This window comes from Cupressus sempervirens, chromosome 10, assembly GCF_028749045.1.
Source record: "Cupressus sempervirens isolate cs-2001-9-10 chromosome 10, ASM2874904v1, whole genome shotgun sequence".
Taxonomy (NCBI): Eukaryota; Viridiplantae; Streptophyta; class Pinopsida; order Cupressales; family Cupressaceae; genus Cupressus; species Cupressus sempervirens.
The window spans coordinates 247591079-247608897 of NC_143127.1; the positions used below are offsets into that span (position 1 = coordinate 247591079).

General features: G+C 35.0%; 1 protein-coding gene across 1 annotated transcript in view; it reads left to right on the forward strand.

Annotated features, from left to right (window-relative positions):
- Positions 1 to 11638, forward strand: part of LOC149533554 (NAD(P)-binding Rossmann-fold superfamily protein) — an 83210-nt gene extending 71572 nt beyond the window's left edge. The window contains exon 3 of the mRNA XM_089803940.1: positions 10990 to 11638. Coding sequence (XP_089660066.1) covers positions 10990 to 11353 — 364 coding nt within the window. The 3' untranslated portion in view covers positions 11354 to 11638. The remainder of the gene's footprint in view (positions 1 to 10989) is intronic.
- The last annotated feature ends 6181 nt before the right edge of the window (positions 11639 to 17819 follow it).

Consider the following 17819-nt stretch of genomic DNA (forward strand, 5'->3'; position numbering starts at 1 on the left):
AAATATCTACTAATAGCGTTTCTTTTCAATATAATATGAAAGACAGTTATAACTACCTATCCATGGATATCGTTTTCCTTTCCATTTATACATAAACATGTAAAGAAGTAATTGAATTAACTGCTTTAGTACAAATAAAGAGAAACTAACTATATCATCTAACTTTAATACTTAATTGAAAATGCAGAACATAAATATAAAGTAAAGTACCCAATTTTTAGATGGTTGCATAAAGACTTTGACCTTGAATTGTGCAAGTCTTGGCTACCAGAGGAGAGAAGCATTGCCATTGGGCTTAACCTCCCAACTGTGGACCCTTAAGTATGCCCACACATTCTCTACCGAGAAAAGCCCTCCCTACCTTGGAAATTAGGTTCAAGGCACCACTGTCTAGCCAGCGAGCATCGTGATGTTAGAGCGTTGACTAAACAACCAACTAGGCTTAGGATTCCTTACATACACTTATCCACCAACTATTAGCACTCTGACCTTTAGTGATCACAACAGCAAGCATGCTCCTAACCTACATTGGCCAAGGATTTGTGAGGGCACTATGTACTTGATCACCCACCGCTCGACTTAACAACAAGACTACACTAAGGACTATCATGAGATGACACGGGTTTTTATTCAAATCATATTACTTGCTTGAGTTACTAATGGTTCTTTTCTTTTTAACATGCAAGAGTAACCATAGTTCAATGATTTCTATCTCACAGCCTTCATCTCGACCATGTTGGTCTTCTTGGATGATTCATTGGGTGGATGTATGATCAATTGTAAACATAGCCAATGAATTTGCCAAATTGGCCTTGGCATTATAAAGAAAATTTTGAATCTTAAATCATTTATGTGCACAACCAATCCGTTTTCCATTCTAGTGTTGGCATTACAAAAAGATATTTGAAATGTTTTAAGCATTCATATGCACAATCAATACATCTGCGATTCTGGCGTTAGCAATATAAAGATATTGTTTTGTTAAATAACTAAGCACTTATACTTGCAGTCATTACTTTTGCCATTCCAGCTCTTTCATTATACAATGGTATTGAATTTAGAAACATATACACATCTCTTTCCGAAATGAATTAAAATTAAAGAATGAGTTGCGATTTTGGAGCTCTGCAACCGTGTACGGAAGCCAGACACCTATGTGCCTTGACTTCCGTGCCCTGTAGCCTTTTTCTGTTCTTTCTTTTCTCCTCATGTCGTTTGTTTGCCTTGGTTTTGAAACTTTTTCATTCTTTTTGGCTTGTGTGGTTTATTGCTAATCTTTCTTGTGTTACCTGTATGTGTCCATTGGGCTTCAATTTTGTGTGTAAACAAACCTTACCCCACTATTATTTCCTCACCTTGGATCACTAATGGGAGAACTGAGAGATACAATCATGAATGATAGTGGAGGAGGTAATTCTGCAGAAATGATGAAAGAAGATGAGGGTATAAACAATACTCATGCCCAAGGTATTTCGCAAAGTAAAGAAAAGGATTTGCATGAGAAACCATCTTACAAGGCAATTGTTTCTGAGAACTGACAATATCTTGCCCACCGTCAGCTTGTTTTTTTGGGAAGGTTTGCAAAGTTGCTGTGATGGAAATTGAAATGACGAATCCTCAACCAATGGAGATAGACTCGGAGATGGAGGAAATATTGCATCTAGTAACTGTGGAGGAGAGGAGGAGGGTAAGCCTTTGTCCCATGAACTGAGGACCCTTTCTCTCTTGTTGAATGAGGATATGGAAAGAGCTATTAGGGCAAAACAAACACGGTTAAAAAATATTGCAGTTTTCTTTTCTTGTTTGGATAAATAGTTCTTACCTTCCCGTAAGTTTGTTGATGAATGGATTGTTAATGTATTTGGTAAGAAACTTAGGATTCATGTTACATTTTGTAGAATGATTCAAAAAGGGCTTTTTGTTCTATTTGTCAAAACCCACAATATGCAAGAAAGAATCCTTAGTAATTTTTTTTGGAATGTGGGTAAATCTCTTTTTCGAGCCTTCCCATGGTCTTCGATTGGGAATGTTGAAGAAGTCTTTGCTAGGGCTTCACCTAATTGGGTAGAAATTAAGAATTTGAATCTTGAATTTTGGCAATTTATCCATTAGTTATTGAAGCCTATTGGCTCAGTTTTGAAGATTGAACAGTCTAAAACTACCCTTCCACTTTTGAATGCTAGGGCTTTGGTTGCTCTTGAACCAGGAATTGTATTCCCTAATAATATTTCTCTTACTATTGATTCTGAAGTTTTTTCATTGAAATTCTCCTGGCTTGGTAACTTAGGTGCTTGTTTTCATTGTAAAAGAAATGGACATGCAAGAAGAGATTGTCCGGATTTATGTAGAACATAGACAACTAACTTTGAGATTTCTAAAGATATTGGTAGTAAAGTATCTAGTTTTGAAAAAGGAAAATCTATAGAGCCATCTTCCGGTAACTCTGAAATTAATCCAGGGCCTAGTAAGCCTAAGGAGATTGATAAAAATAAGGCTATTCACTCCTTCCTAGAGGAAGAATTTGATACAGTTGCCAACCCCTTATTTGAATCTGAGGCAGGTCCTATTAATGATGTCATCCCTAGCTCTAAGGTCATCCCAACTATTCTTAACTGGATAAAATCCATTATTTGTCAAAAAGAATATATAGATCCAATGCCTTTGATTGAAACCCCCACCAAACTTAATGCCCAACAACTTGCTCTTAATTCTCTAGCTAAGAGGGCAGAGATGGTTAAGATTTCCAAAGAGTCATTGACTGGTAAGAATATGCAGTTGAATGGAACGAAGCTTTTAGGGATGGAAATATCTCCTGAAAAAAAAATTGAGACCCCTTTTGTTGAAGTCACAAATGAAAGAAGTAAGAAAAGAAAGGGAAATGATAATTAGAGTTTAATCAACTCTAATGGGTATAAAAGTAAATAGGGGGATATCTCTGATTGCTTTAACAAACTATATAATAATGGAAAAAACACCTCCAAAAACATGAACATGATCAAAGTCCATAGCTGGAATGTTAGAGGTTTGGAGATGAATGATAGAAAATACATTGTAAGAAGATGGTGCAATCAGATTATGCAAAAGGATTTCATATGTTTACGAGAGATTAAAGTAGTTGGATTTCAGGCTCACTATTTTGAAAATGCTTTGGGATCAAGCCACTGCATATTACTCCAATCATGAAAGAGGTAGAGGGGGAGTTGCTATCCTTGTGGGACCTAATTAGGCTGATTATATTGTAAACAGAGGGGTCTCTCCTTGTCATAGGGCATTGTGGATTGTATTTTGTAAAGATGGTCATAATTTTGGGATTTGTAGCTTCTATGCACCTAATGATTATAGAGACAGAGCAACACTATGGGAATGGGCCACATCTAATCTGCTTACTACCCATTGGATCATTATTGGAGATTTTATTATGGTTGAATATAGAGAGGACAAAATAGGAGGCAACTCCTTCAGCAGGAAAGGTAATGAAATATTCTTCTGGAACAAACTTCAGAGAAAGCTTAATGTCCTAGATCCTTTAGAAATAAGAAAATCTGAATTTCAAGACATTTGGTACACTTGGTGTAATAATCTCTCAAAGAGTCTATTGTAGGCTTGATAGAATTTATGCAGTTTTTTCCTTCTGCTTTCAAACCGAATCTGGACACTCACCTATTTCAGTTAATCTTGCTTCTCTTTCAGATCATTCCCCCATCTCTGCAAGGATTGGTTTTCAAGATGAGGAACCAGCTCCTAGGGTGATTACTCACAAGACCTTTAAGTTAGATCTTTTCCTCCTCAAAGATCCAGATACAGTTGGTGCACTTCAGCAGGTGACTTATCTGTCTAAGATGGTTAGTGGTAATATTCAACCAAGAGAAGTATGGGAAGGACAGGTTGAATTTGGGCAGAAACTCTTTCAGGTTATTGGCAAGAAAAGATGTATGGATGTGAATATGGAAGAGACAAGGGGACAAGCTAACCTTAATTTGTTAGAGAAGGAACTTCAGGTCAGAATCCAAGATTTAGAGCTAGAAACTGCTTTGATTAAGACTAAAAACTCCTTGAGGAAGATTCAAATTTAGAAGATCCAAGGACAGAGAACTAGATCCAAATTGAATCGGATTCTTGAAGGAGATAGAGGGTCTAAATTCTTTTTTAATATCATCAGAGCTAAAAATAAAAGGGAGTTCATTGAGAATATTCATTTCAATGATGAAAATTCTTTGGACTCGGATATAATGGAATCAGCTTTCTTTTAATACTATTCCCAACTTCTTTCTTCTGAGATGTTTGATGTTAACTATGAGGCTCTTTACAAGTGTCTCTAATTGATTCCTAAGAAAGTTCTAGATGAAGATATTATCAGACTCAGTAATCCTATCACTTTGGATGAAATTAAATGGGCTATTAACTCTTTAGCCAATAATATATCTCCAGGAATTGATGGTCTTCTTGCTGAGTTTTACAAAACCAATATAGATTGGATTTCCAGTGATCTGTTGGCACTCTTTGAGGACTCATTCTGTAGAGGATCTTTAGGTGGGAACATCAACAAAGGCATGATCAAGTTGATCCCAAAGAATGGCGATACATCTGAAATCAAGAACTGGAGACCAATAACATTATTGAATATTTCTTATATCATTGCAAAGTTGTTAGCTAAAAGAATTGAGGACATGCTTGATAGGTTTATCTCAGTCACACTAACAGGTTTCATTAAGGGCAGATATATATTGGAGAATTTAATAACAAGTTGGGAAGCAATGCACTGGGCTAAGAAGAACAATCAGAATGTGGCTATGATACTACTTCATTTTGAAAAAGCCTATGATAGAATTGAGTGGCCTTTTGTTATTGAAATGCTGAAAGCTTTTGGATTTCCTGAGTATTTTTGCAGGTGGATAAAGGTGTTGTTTAAAGATTCTTCCACAGTCATAAATGTGAATGGCAATCTTACCAGTCCTATTCACCTTGGGAGATCAATTAGACAAGGTTGTCCCATTGCCCCTTCCCTCTTTGTGATAGCAGCTGATGCTATATTTTATTTGCTTAGAGCCCCTTCCCTTGGCCCCCCTATAAAAGGTCTCCTCCCTAATGAAGACACCTTACTGAACTCCTAGTTTGTTGATGACACTGCATTGTTCCTAGAACTTGAGGAAATGAATTTTCATAATACCTTGGATAGACTTGATATCTTCTGTTTAGCCTCAGGTGCCAAAGTTGCTCCACATAAATCTTCAGTTCTAGGTTGGTCTGACTCTCCCCCTAATTGGCTACAGTCGATGTGTTGGCAATGGAAAGACCTTAATGAGATTGTCAGGTACCTTGGTATCCCTTTCGCTGTCAATCCTTCAATTAAAGATATTTGGGAGTGGGTTTTTGATAAAATACAAAAGAAGCATATTAAATGGCAAACCTACTATCTCTCTTTAGCTGGGAGGGTTCAAGTAGTTCAAAAAGTTCTGTCTTCTCATCATCTCTACTTTGCCTCTACTCGGTTGATGAAAAATCATCAAATGGATAGGATTGAAAAGATATTGAGAGATTTTTTGTGGTATCATGGGATCAGTAACAAAAATAGACATTGTGTGAATTGGCAGTGGTGTTGTAAACCCAAACAATATGGTGGTTTGGGATTGAAAGATCTTAAAAGACATGTTGTTTCTCTTGCTTCTAATTGGATTCTAAAGGCTATATATGGCAATAAACCTAGGAAAGTTCTAATTAGACATAACATTCAATGCTCTACCATTTCCAAAGGTAAAAATTGGAGAAATATTCCATACTGCGACCTGCTATTAGGTGAATTTAAAATCAAGATTTATGGATATAATGTATTTGCTACCCTATGTAAGGCTTGGACCCATTCAAGGATATTCCTACCAGCTAGAACAACTGTTGGCTCTTCTCCATCTTATATTGTTTTAGATAGATCAAATTGGTGGGGATTATATCTAAATGGAAAACCTTTGGCACTTACACAAAGTTGCTCAACAAAACATTGGAATGTGCCGGGTGTTTCTTTAAGCAATGATCTAATGATTGTCAACTGGATGGGCACATGGGATGAAATTAGAACTAGATATGGCATCACATAGACTCAGAAAAAAACTTATACACTAATTAGCAAGGCAATTGGCAACTGTAATCTTTCAAAAGTTATTGATTCTGATAGTTTCCTCAAACAATTGATGTGGTGTGATGGAACAGTGATTAATGAGGCATCTTCAAAGAAGATATACAATATGCTTGTCTCGGATCCGAATATCTACTAAAGAGTGATCCAAGGGTGGTGATTGTGCTCCCCCTTTTCTGATTGGTCTTTCTTTTTTCAACACTTTTGGCAGTCAAAAGTGGAACCCAAAAAACTGTATTTTAGATGGTTACTATTACTTAAAAAACTTGCTTTAGGATCTAATATGGAGTCCTTAGGTCTTACTCCTGGACATTGCAAGATTTGTGATTCAATCGAATCTTTTGAACATGTTTTTTTTCACTGTGATTTTTCTATCACGATCTGGTCAAATTTTTTAGGTAACCCCACGTATGAAACTCAAAACCAGTCTTTCCTAGAGTGAAATTTTATCTAGATATGTTGAAGCTTTTGACTCTAAACTTAATTCTTGTTGGTCTGTTCTTACCTGTGAGATCTTATGGTTCCGTTGGAAGGTGAGAAATGAAGAGGTCCTTCAGCAGAAAGATAGAAGGCTTACTGGGTTTACTTGTAAACTCACACATTTCTCAATGTCTCAGGTATCACTCTCATTGGAAATCTATATGGCTCAGTTTATGATGCTAGTCCAAGATGGTATATTGTTTATCCATAAAGATGAGGTCGTGGCATTCCAGTATCTTGATCAGTTCAAAGATATGATGGATCCGAATGATATAAGGCAGCTTGAAAGAATGATGGATGATCTTCATATCTCCAGTAATACTAAACATTCTGCTCCTGTGATCAGTGGTAGTGAATAGAATAAGATGAATAATGATTTTACCTCTAATGAGTATGTATTAGTAGGTTGGAATGATGAACTCTTTGACATAGTGTTCCTACAAGCACTGGACTCTAATGATGGATGGGGCCTGATTAGAAAGGAAAAACATGTTCAGAAACTGTTAATCAATCATATGTTTCTTTGATAAGCCTTGTAAATACTTTGTCCTTTTAGGTACCTTTCCCAGCTTGGTTAAGTGGGATATCTTTTTAGCTGCTTTGTAAGTAATGATTAGTGTTGTTTCTAGGCTTTTAAGTACTTGATTCATAAAGGCACTCTACGTTGATCAGTTTCAGCTGAACTTATTGTATTCAGTTTTTTGTACTATTCTAACATCAAACATATACAAATCTTGATTTACAAGGTGCAGATCACTTATCTCAGGGAGTATATTTCAAATACCTTTGCATAAGTCACACTCTTGTCAATTATGATTCCAAAAGAGATTTTCTTAGATGAGAGATGCTACAGCTCGGTATATTCATATGGTGTGTGCATCAAGAGTAAACATCGATTCATTTCATGTTCGATACAAACAACATTATATGATATTTCCAAATGGCTTCTGTTAAGCCTCACAATTCATTAGAACATATTACACAAGCAAAACAAAGATGATAACATGACCTGATTGACGATTGTATTTGCACGGTATGAACAACACTTGATAGATACTCAAAATGCCCAACTTTGAAGGCTATAGAAGCAATGATTGACTATGCACTGTAATATGGAATTATGATTAAGCAATGCTTGTAGAAGGGTGTATGCAATGGTATGCTTGCTAGAGATGAGAATATTGTATATCTTCAATGAGCTTTTGCACAAGAGACTTAGCCTTCTCGGCTGCATGCTCATTTACGAGCAAGATTGCAAAGGTGGCAAGAGTTACAAGATACAAGGCCATTGGTTCAATGTGGCAAATAAAATAATATTAATGTGGTCACCCATAAACAAAATAATATAAGGCTGATGAAAAACATTATAGAATTATAGCCATTCAAGAGGAAAGATAAACTATTGCTAAAGAATAATATTAATCCATGCTATTTACCTTTGTATAATAACATCATGTACCACCTACTTGTGTATGTATGTACACATACGTGTGTGTGTGTGCATATATATATATGCGTGGTATTTTTAACAATGTATTTAACGCGTGTACATATATATGTGTGGTATTTTAACAATGTATTTAACGTATACATCTTATATTAAGTGGATGTATACATACACCTGAGTCATGCATACATATATATATGTGTGTGTGTGTGCACGTGTGCAAGCATACGTAAATAATATGATATTATTGTACTAAGGCACAACAATATCACATGAGGCTCTGAGATCATCAATCCATAAGCTAACATATTTTAATTAAATGTTCATTGTTCTTTAATAATGCATATTTATTGACCGGGTAGCTCATGATAGTCCCTAGTATACACTTGCTTTCCTAGCCGTTTACCCCTTAGCCTTGGTGGTTAGAATTTATACCTGTCGGCTCATAGGTGAAGTGGTGTCCCTTGCCCAATTTGTTTCTCGGCAATGCTTTCCCCCTTCGACATGCTTCTGCAAGAAGAAATTCTCCACGATAATATCATATTTCTCAAATAATCATAAATTAACTACAACAAGTTATTGATTATAAAACATCATAACGGCTAACTACCATTTCACTTCTCATGACTGAGTAACCATCTTTCCAATATTTCTAAATAACAATATAATATCATAACGACTAACTAACATGTCATCTTCGTACGAAATCCTAATGATTCACCATCTTACCATTTCACATGATTATAATTAATTTTAACAGTCAACTGACTTAAGATTTGGCAACAAATGGGATGTAACAAGTCACCAACAAGGATATCATAGTACAAAAATCCCCCCAAGGAAGTTACTGACATTGGTCCACATAAATCAGTATGAATAAGTTCAAGGATATGTTTTGATTTATTCCTGCTACTATGAAAAGTCCCCTTTCTGTTCTTACCTAGAGCACTCTCCTTGCATATTCCTTTATGATCTTGATTTAATTAAGGTAAGCTTTTAACAAGTTTCTCTATGGAGGGTAGAGCACGATAATGGAGATGTCTAACCTCCTCTGCCGTATTTCATTTGTAGTAGAGACATCATGGACTAGGGCTTTATATTGAACGGTGCACAGTTTGTATAGATATCCATCTCGAGTCCCTATAGTGTATGCCTTCTTTATGTTTGAGTTCTTAGGCCATGTTAGAACTTTCCTATCTAGGAAGGTGATTCGATATCCTTTGTCCTCAAGGGCTGAGATGGAGACTACATTTCACTTGATGCGAGGAACAAATAGTACTCCTGTTAGTTGAAGAGAAACTCCACATTTTAGCTGAATTGTACAGGTCCTAAACAATGGTGACTTCTTCATTTGAGTTTTCACCTAGACCATCCAATTGTTCTCTGAATGCTGTTATGTATCGACATGCTCCACTATCATGACTCAAATATTTCTGTTGGTGGATGTTTCGCTTGATAGTGCTAAAAAGAATACCATTCTTTCTGCATCCTTAGCCTTGCCTACTTTTGCTGTTGAAACTTGATTTTTGAGTCAATCAGGGCATTTCACAGCAAGGTGTCCATATTTGTCACATCTAAAGTGTTGTACTTTAGACATGTCCTTCCTGCTTTTGAATGAGTGTTTGTTGTTGCTGTCCTTTCCTCTCTTCCCTTTCTTGTGAGAATTTGCATTCAATACTCGGATCTCTCCACCAGAATTGATTATTCCGATCCCTTTGTTGATTAGTTTTGATTCCTCCTGAATATAGTCAGTTTTAAATTTTAATCAATCAAATTTTGGAAGTTTGGATTGAGCACTTATTCCTTGTATGAATGAATCCCAAAATGTGTGGAGTCTGTTGAGGGCCAACATTTTTAATTCTTTGTTGTCAATTATATGGCCAATGCTGGATAATTGGTCCCTTAACTCAGTTATTCTTAAAGTATGATGTAACAGTTTCACCCGTGTTCATTTTTACATGATGTGGTTGTTGTTTCAGGGCAATGGCTCTACTAGTATTATTTATCTCATACATGTTTTCTAAGAAAGTAAACATGTTCTATGCAGTGTCTAATTTTGATGCAACTGGAACTATATGGTCCTTTACTGCATCCACTAGAATCTTCATGGCTTTGTTGTTGTTCTTTGTCCATAGAAGTTTCTCATTATTGGTATTTGAAATAGGTATAGCCTTTTCCACAAATGAGTCTAATTTTTGTTTCTCTTAGTGCTATCATTACTCTGAGTTTCCAAAAGACGAAATTTGTGGCTTCCTCAAGTCTATCTTCGAATCTAATTCAACTCACCATTTTTGCTTATTTGAATCCTTTTGACGTTGATTAGATTTTCTATGGTTGGGAGGGGCAACCATGATTGAGTCATTGCCCATGGTTAATCGAGTACCAGCAGATGGGTTGGAATTAGAGTTCATTCCGTCATTTAAAAAAATCGGAAGTTTTTAAGTTAATAAAAAGCATTTGTTGTTGTTTTGTTCACAAAGATATTTGCAGGCAAAATGTATTTGGAGGATGACGAAATAAAATGAAAGGAAAGGGAACAAATTAGTCTGAAATCTAAGCTTCTAGCATTAAATATACATCTCTGTTCATATCTTTAATAAAGCTTGAAAGACTACTAAATGCTTGTTGCTGCTGAACCTTTTTCTATTATGTATTTTGGAAGTATGAATATATGTTTTATCTTTTTAAGCTTTCTGGGAACTACAGCCTACTGAATATGCACTTTTCAAGGTTATTTATGTGCACTTATTTTGTCTTAACAAGTCCTTATTAAATGCCTTGAATTACATTTTTAATTGAGATTCAAACTTCATGGTGTCAAGTAGGTCCTACGTTTCTGATATATCAGGAGTTTTTTTTTCATATGGTAAAATAAAATCCTTTTGAGGTAGATTGAATCACTTACAATTCTGACATATCATGAGAATTTTTGCAGGGTAGAATTAAAGCCTTTTGGCATCAATGTAATCACCGTGGTTCCTGGGGCAATCAAATCCAATCTAGGGTCTAATTCCTCAGCTATATACGGGAAACTTCCTGAATGGAGGTTCTACAAGCCTTTTGAAAGCGCAATTCGTGAAAGGGTTGTATTTTCTCAAAACCCAGGCTCTACACCAACAGAGGCTTTTGCAAACAAAACTGTGGATGCTGTTTTGAGAAGGAAGCCCCCTCCTTGGTTTTCATATGGTCAGTTCAAAACTGTAGCATCCATCTTGTATTATTTTCCTATATGGCTAAGAGATGCAATAGCAAGGAGGCTATTTAAAGTATCAGCTATTGAAAATGCCAAGAAAAAGTAGTGTGGACTATCTTTGTCCGTGTTTCTGGCATGGGACTATAGCATCCTAACACTAAGTTCCATTGTTATCCTCTTTAATTAATGATGATACAGAGCCTATTTTAATTTCCATGTTTATTTTTTATTTTTCCCTAAATCTTCTTGGTCTTAAGAAGATGGATCTAGGCTGAATAAGATGCTTATTTTCATGGATCCGGAACATTATATGGATTATATAAATAGCACTGTATTTGTTATATAGAAAACATCCTTCAAGAGTTTATAGAGGATATATTATTTGAGGCGATTTCTTGTTTGATATATCATGTGTAGGGATCATTCCTTATATGGTTTAGCTAAAATATATTTAAATTCTTTTGCAACTAAAAGCAATTTATCATCAAATCAGATTTGAGAAACATAGGCTGTATTTTATGATTACTGATGTGTTTGTTGCTACGATGTGAGAATTGTTTTTGCATGCAAATGGCTATGCATATAACAATTGTTGATTTCATTCCTTTGTGAAATACTTGCGGTAGTGGTTGTGACTTTCAAAGAAATATTGTCCACAGGAAACAATTTTTTTTCATGGGAAATAAGGTTCTTTAAAGGTGACAAATAGATTGAGCATCTTTAAGATGTGACTATTTGAAACTTCTTGAGTTATCGACATATATTTTTAGCATTATGATCTTTGTTTGCCATTTGAATGGAGGTTTTGATTGGCAAATGTAAGAAACTTATTTTCATGGTACTAAGCTGGATGAATAGCTTCAAGGATTGATAAACATTGCATGTTAGTTCATGGCGATGACGGGGTGCAAGTTGGGTCATTGGGACCGGTACTTGATCAGAAACTAGGATTTGATCTGAATCCTTGCCTGAAAGTTTGATATCAAGGAAATATCAGAGACCATCTTCAAAACAGACAAGCTAAGTCATGCTTTTCTATGGGAACATAGGATTTCGTAGTTTTTTGCGATGTTCCTTGGCACAAAAACCATGAAGAGACTTCTCGACCTTCAAATTTTACTCAAATCACTGAAATATGATCATAGGACCAATTAATTATGCATGAAGGAATACTATGTTGCCCTGCATGTTGTCTTCTGCCATGGAGTAGTTGGTCATAATATGTTTGAAAATATATGCTTAAATGTTTGGAAACTTTAATACTATGATAATGCCATTAGGATTCCATTGTGAAATTTTTGACTCAGACTTATTGACCCATGTTTCATAAGAAGTGGCTCACAACAATCCATCTCTAATGAGAATGAATGGAACACTTAGCACTTATTGCATCTAAGTGATGCTCACAAGGGTAAAGCATCAAGCCTTCCGAGGAGGTCACCCATCTTAGTATAGCTCCAGCTCAAGTGTGCTTAACTATGGAGTTTCCTTCAAAGTTAAGCCCACTTAGCTTGCTAGCCCACATATCAATTTTAATACTATTGTATTGACACATTGTCAATGGACAAATGACCTTAGGTAACTAGGAGAGACTCTTTGGAGCATGGATTTCAGTTTCAATCAAAAGTGAAAGGCTTTCAATATTTGGATTGAAGAATGAAGTAGGAAAGTTTGGTGTAATTTTGTGACTTTTTTGAACAAATTATTTTTCTTCACATAGACGGGCTTCCGTTATTATTCCATTGGTGTTGGTGTTTGGTTAAATTCCACTAAAGGTACCTATTTGGATTGAGTCTCCTTATAATCCCGATGGATTAGTGGGGTCGGTTATGAAATTATTTGTATGGTATTTATGTCAATTTTGGCACATCATTGGAATTGTACCTTTGTGCTTTAGAAATTCGGAAATTCAGGGGGATGGCTATATTTTGTGTTGAAATTGATGTGACCATAAAAAAAAGGTACGGATTGATTGTTGGGTAGCTTAGCAAAAGTGGATTATGAAAGGTTTCTTTTTAGATAATCATTTTTCGTGTAGTAGGCCACATGTCTCATTTTATCTATGGTTGTAGGATCAAACAAGAAGTTTTGAGTGCACAAAACTCTAATCACCCGTCCAATTTTAGGTTGATTTCATAAAAGGTGGCTAGTTTTAACCTACTTTTTATATATCATTTTCGTATTCTTACCCATAGAAAAATAATCAGTAGAAAGAGATGCCAATAATCAATGGAAAGAGATGCTAATTTTGCCTTTTAATTGTAGCACAAACCTCATTATCTAAACCAAAAAAATCTATGTACTGATCCCATACCTCGTGTAGAGATTAAATATTACAATTTGCTTTTTTTGGGGTAAAACACAATTGCATGTAATATGTTAGATAAGGAGAAATTACAATAAGAGCACATAGAGACTTATATAAAACTAGAAAACATACAGAGGAAAAGAAGAAAGCAATGGAGGGCAATGTAAAGGTGGGATAGAGTCCACCAATCTTCAAAACATGCCAATACAACAAAAAAAAAAGGCTAATTGAACAAAAGAGAAGCTAATATAATAGGACAACTGAACATGAGCACATTAACCTAAGAGAGAATAAAAAAATGTCTAGTTGAAGTCCCTCCTCCAAAAGCTAAAGATCTTCAAATTTGGAGACGAAAAGCCAAAGATAAATCCCACAACATATTCTTCGCACTTGAAAATAAGTCTTTGTTGTTTCTATGAAAGATGCTCATGGGTACAAAGTTATATAACAAAACACAAGGCATAAAAATATCTTGGGCTAGCATCATCTTCTCTATACAACCATGTTTAAATCAAATATGCACCCAAGTCTATGAAAGATATCATTAGGTTACTATTTTTTTATCCCCTGTGTATTCACCCAATGTAGAGGCACATAAATTTGATTTCCAACAAGAACCCACTCCATACAACTGATTAAAGGACATAGAAAAGGAATATAAACATGGTCATCATGTAAAAAATTTCCAACCGTATTATGCTGAACAAGATAGATAACTACTTTTTTTAGGTCATTGTCCTTGATTGAGAACAACTTGAGACATTTATCTTGCAATGATTCTTCAACAAATTCACATGAAATACCAAATGTGTTATCCATTCAACTCCTCTCAAAATAAAAACACCCACAACAACAGAGAGGCCAAAAGTAGGACAAAGAGAGGACAACATGAAGAATTGAAAAAAATGAAAGGAACAACATTAAACCCATCCCACTAAAAAAGAGTAAAACACAACAACATCCACGAGAAAGAGGAGCACATAAAAATAATTTGAATCCAGAGCATAGATCAAGCAACACTAATGTTGAATGAATAGTATCATCTCTAGTCATAGAAGGAACACACAATAGGTAACAATGAATAAATTGAAGAGCCTAGAAATGTTTGCAACACACAAGTCAACCTGTCTAGCTTAACCACTAATAAGAACATATGAGCATCTGGCCCAAGAAACATAGAGGATGGCTGCAAGAAGAAACACTCAAAACATCTAGGGAAACTATGTCAAATCTATTTGTAACAAGACAATAAAATGTTAGAGATCTTGCTCAAGTCGATTACACAACCCACATGGATAAAACGAAGAATCTAGTAAATGAAAAATTGAATATAGTACGCCTACACAATTTGCAAGGTAACTCATGCACTATCAAGGATCTCATAGTGCAAATTTGGAGCAACAAGGAAGGACAATACATTATCGACATAAACTTGACCAATCGTTGCTAATTGGACCTCCTCTAATAATCATATAGCAACTCCCAAGCAAACCAACCAAAGCTAAAACATACCGAACATCCAAGCAAACAAGGCTACTAGTCTACTTGAAAAACATAATAGAACCAAGAATGCAAAAAAACCTACCAAAAGATGCAAGCCAATGAGAGAGGGTGGAGCTAAAAGTCTAAAACCAACTCGATTTTGACATTGAACCCAATTGAAAAGAAACCAAAAACTTGAATCTACTTGTCACTGAATCTAATCTCTAATCCTAAAAATCCATAACAACCAAAGCATAGCCAAGAGGATGAAGAAAGCACCAAACACATTTTATGAAGATGAAGATGAAGGGCAAAGAAACCATAACTACCAAGAATCACGTAGCAGTATAAAAAAGAATGAAAGTCTGAAGGATCAAGTCATCCATAATTTTCCTACCAAAAATTATTGTATTGTTTAAGTTTGGCATGCCTTTATTAGGAAGACCATTAACAAAGTTGTTGGCTTCCCTATAATAGTGGAGAACTGTAACAAACGGATTTTCATAACAAATTAGGTTTCACATAGAAATGAAAGAGTTTTCTTCAACCATCTTTCGAAACAAAACATTCTTAAATCCTTTTCATGAGACAATAACTGATTTAACTACTAATGATTAACTGAGATAACCATTCAACTGAAATAACTGGAATAATGATTAATTGAAGTAATTGAATAACAATTAACTGAAGTAATTGAATTAATGATTGACTGAAGTACTGAAATAACGATTAACTGAAATAACTGAAATAACAATTTCCTATCTTCCCTTGCATATAGTAAAGTAAATACATGATCAATTACAAGAGGAATATAAATGCATAACAGGATTGGAAAGAAGAAAACATATAGGAAGTAACTGGCAGTTCTTTAACTAGTTGTGCAAGTCTTGGCTTTTGGTAAGAGGACAAGCATTGACTTAGGCTTAACCTCCCAACCTCGGACCATCTCTATCCCCACACAATCTTTTGAAAAAAAAGACCCTCCCTACCCTGAGATCGGGCTTGGGGTACTACTAGTACTGCCACTTGAGCATTTTCGATGTTTAGAATGTCCGCACAGTTATAGACAAACATGTATGAATAATTGTAGTACTGACACCAAGCAATCTTATGAAGGCAAACATGCCCTTTAACGACCATGGCCAAGGTTTTTTTGGTTGGGTTCAATTACCCAATCACCACCGCTTGACTTGACAACAGGGAAACAATAAATAAAAACATGCATGAGCTATTAAATGGTTTTCCTTTTCTTTAAATATTATATAATTGTTGTATCTAATTCTATTTCCATGTTATTGCAAATTTCTTTATCACCTCTTCATCACTTCCTTGGCCATCCAACTGGGTGAGTCCCTAGTGTTTATATCTCAGAGTAAACCAACTCATTCTGTTGACACTCAGTTAGTGTATGGAAATTACATGTTCTAGTATATAATCAGCTTTTATAACTTGAGGAAAATAATCTTAAGACTTGTAGCATTACAATTCGATTCTATCATACAATAGTAAAATGATGTATAGACTTGTCATGAACAAATGATCTCGACTTAGCAAGGGAATAATTGGCTTACTAAGAAACTATTTAGTGACACCAAACAAGGTGAAGTTCAGTATTTTGTGGAAATATACGTTACTGCTTCAAGTATGAATGCAATAATAAATTGATAAGGAAAATATATATACGTATCAATTGATTATGGAAGGTTGATCACACAACCTAGTTGTTGAAAGAAGGAAGAGCCTTGGTTGGGTGCTAACAATCCAGTTCTTCCACAGGAGAAATTTCAAACTCACAACTCTAAGTGATTAATAATCATGACTTTCAATAGAGGTAGAAAGAGAAGGTAAGGACGCGACAATTATTGCAGAGATAAGTCAGAAAATAGAATGGGGAGAAGAAATGAATTCATGTCCTTGGTTTCTCACGGCTCCCAAATATAAAGAGGCATTCAATATCTCCAGGCTTTCAAGAAGCCGTAACTCTTAAAGAATGTTTTTCCTTCTTGGACGTCGATATAATATGCCAAGTGTACAATTTGGTTTCTAGTAAAGAATTGAATAAATAAGGAAAAGAATTTGAAGGGTTATAAATCAAGAATAATTTGTAATATATTTATCTACTTGCGCATAGATGTATTTATAAGATGACATCATATTGTATGTTTTATCCAAGGTCGTATCTTATGTTATGTATATATAAATGCATGCTTTATTTGGAAGATTATTTTATTTTCTTGTACATGTATTTAAATGTACGCATTAGATAGAATCTTGCATAAAAATGATATTATAGTGTCACCTTTATTTTTATATCTATGTGCACGTACATAAATATGTGTTACAATGAAATGATGGAAATGTCAACCATAATCTGATAAAGGTATGTATTTTAATTAAGTTAAAATCATTAATATTTTTAATATTTATCTAATAGCTCATGCGTGTCCAAATGATTGTATTGTGCTATACAAGTCACTAGGTCCTTACTAAGATAGTTAGAGGTCATACCTTTCGACCAGATAAGTGGACTAAGATAGTACCCCACTCCATTGATCCCGTTTAGCAATGCTTCTCCCCCTTCAATCTTCTCCTACAATCACCCGTGCAACATTTTCCACGATAATAACAAGTTCCAGGATAAATCCATAATAATGTTTTAAGAAAGGAATTTAATCATTAACCATAATTCTGAAACCAAGCAACTGCAAACTATTATTATCATATGAAAAATAATGGATAATGACCATCATCATTAAATAGTTAAACAATAATGAATACAATG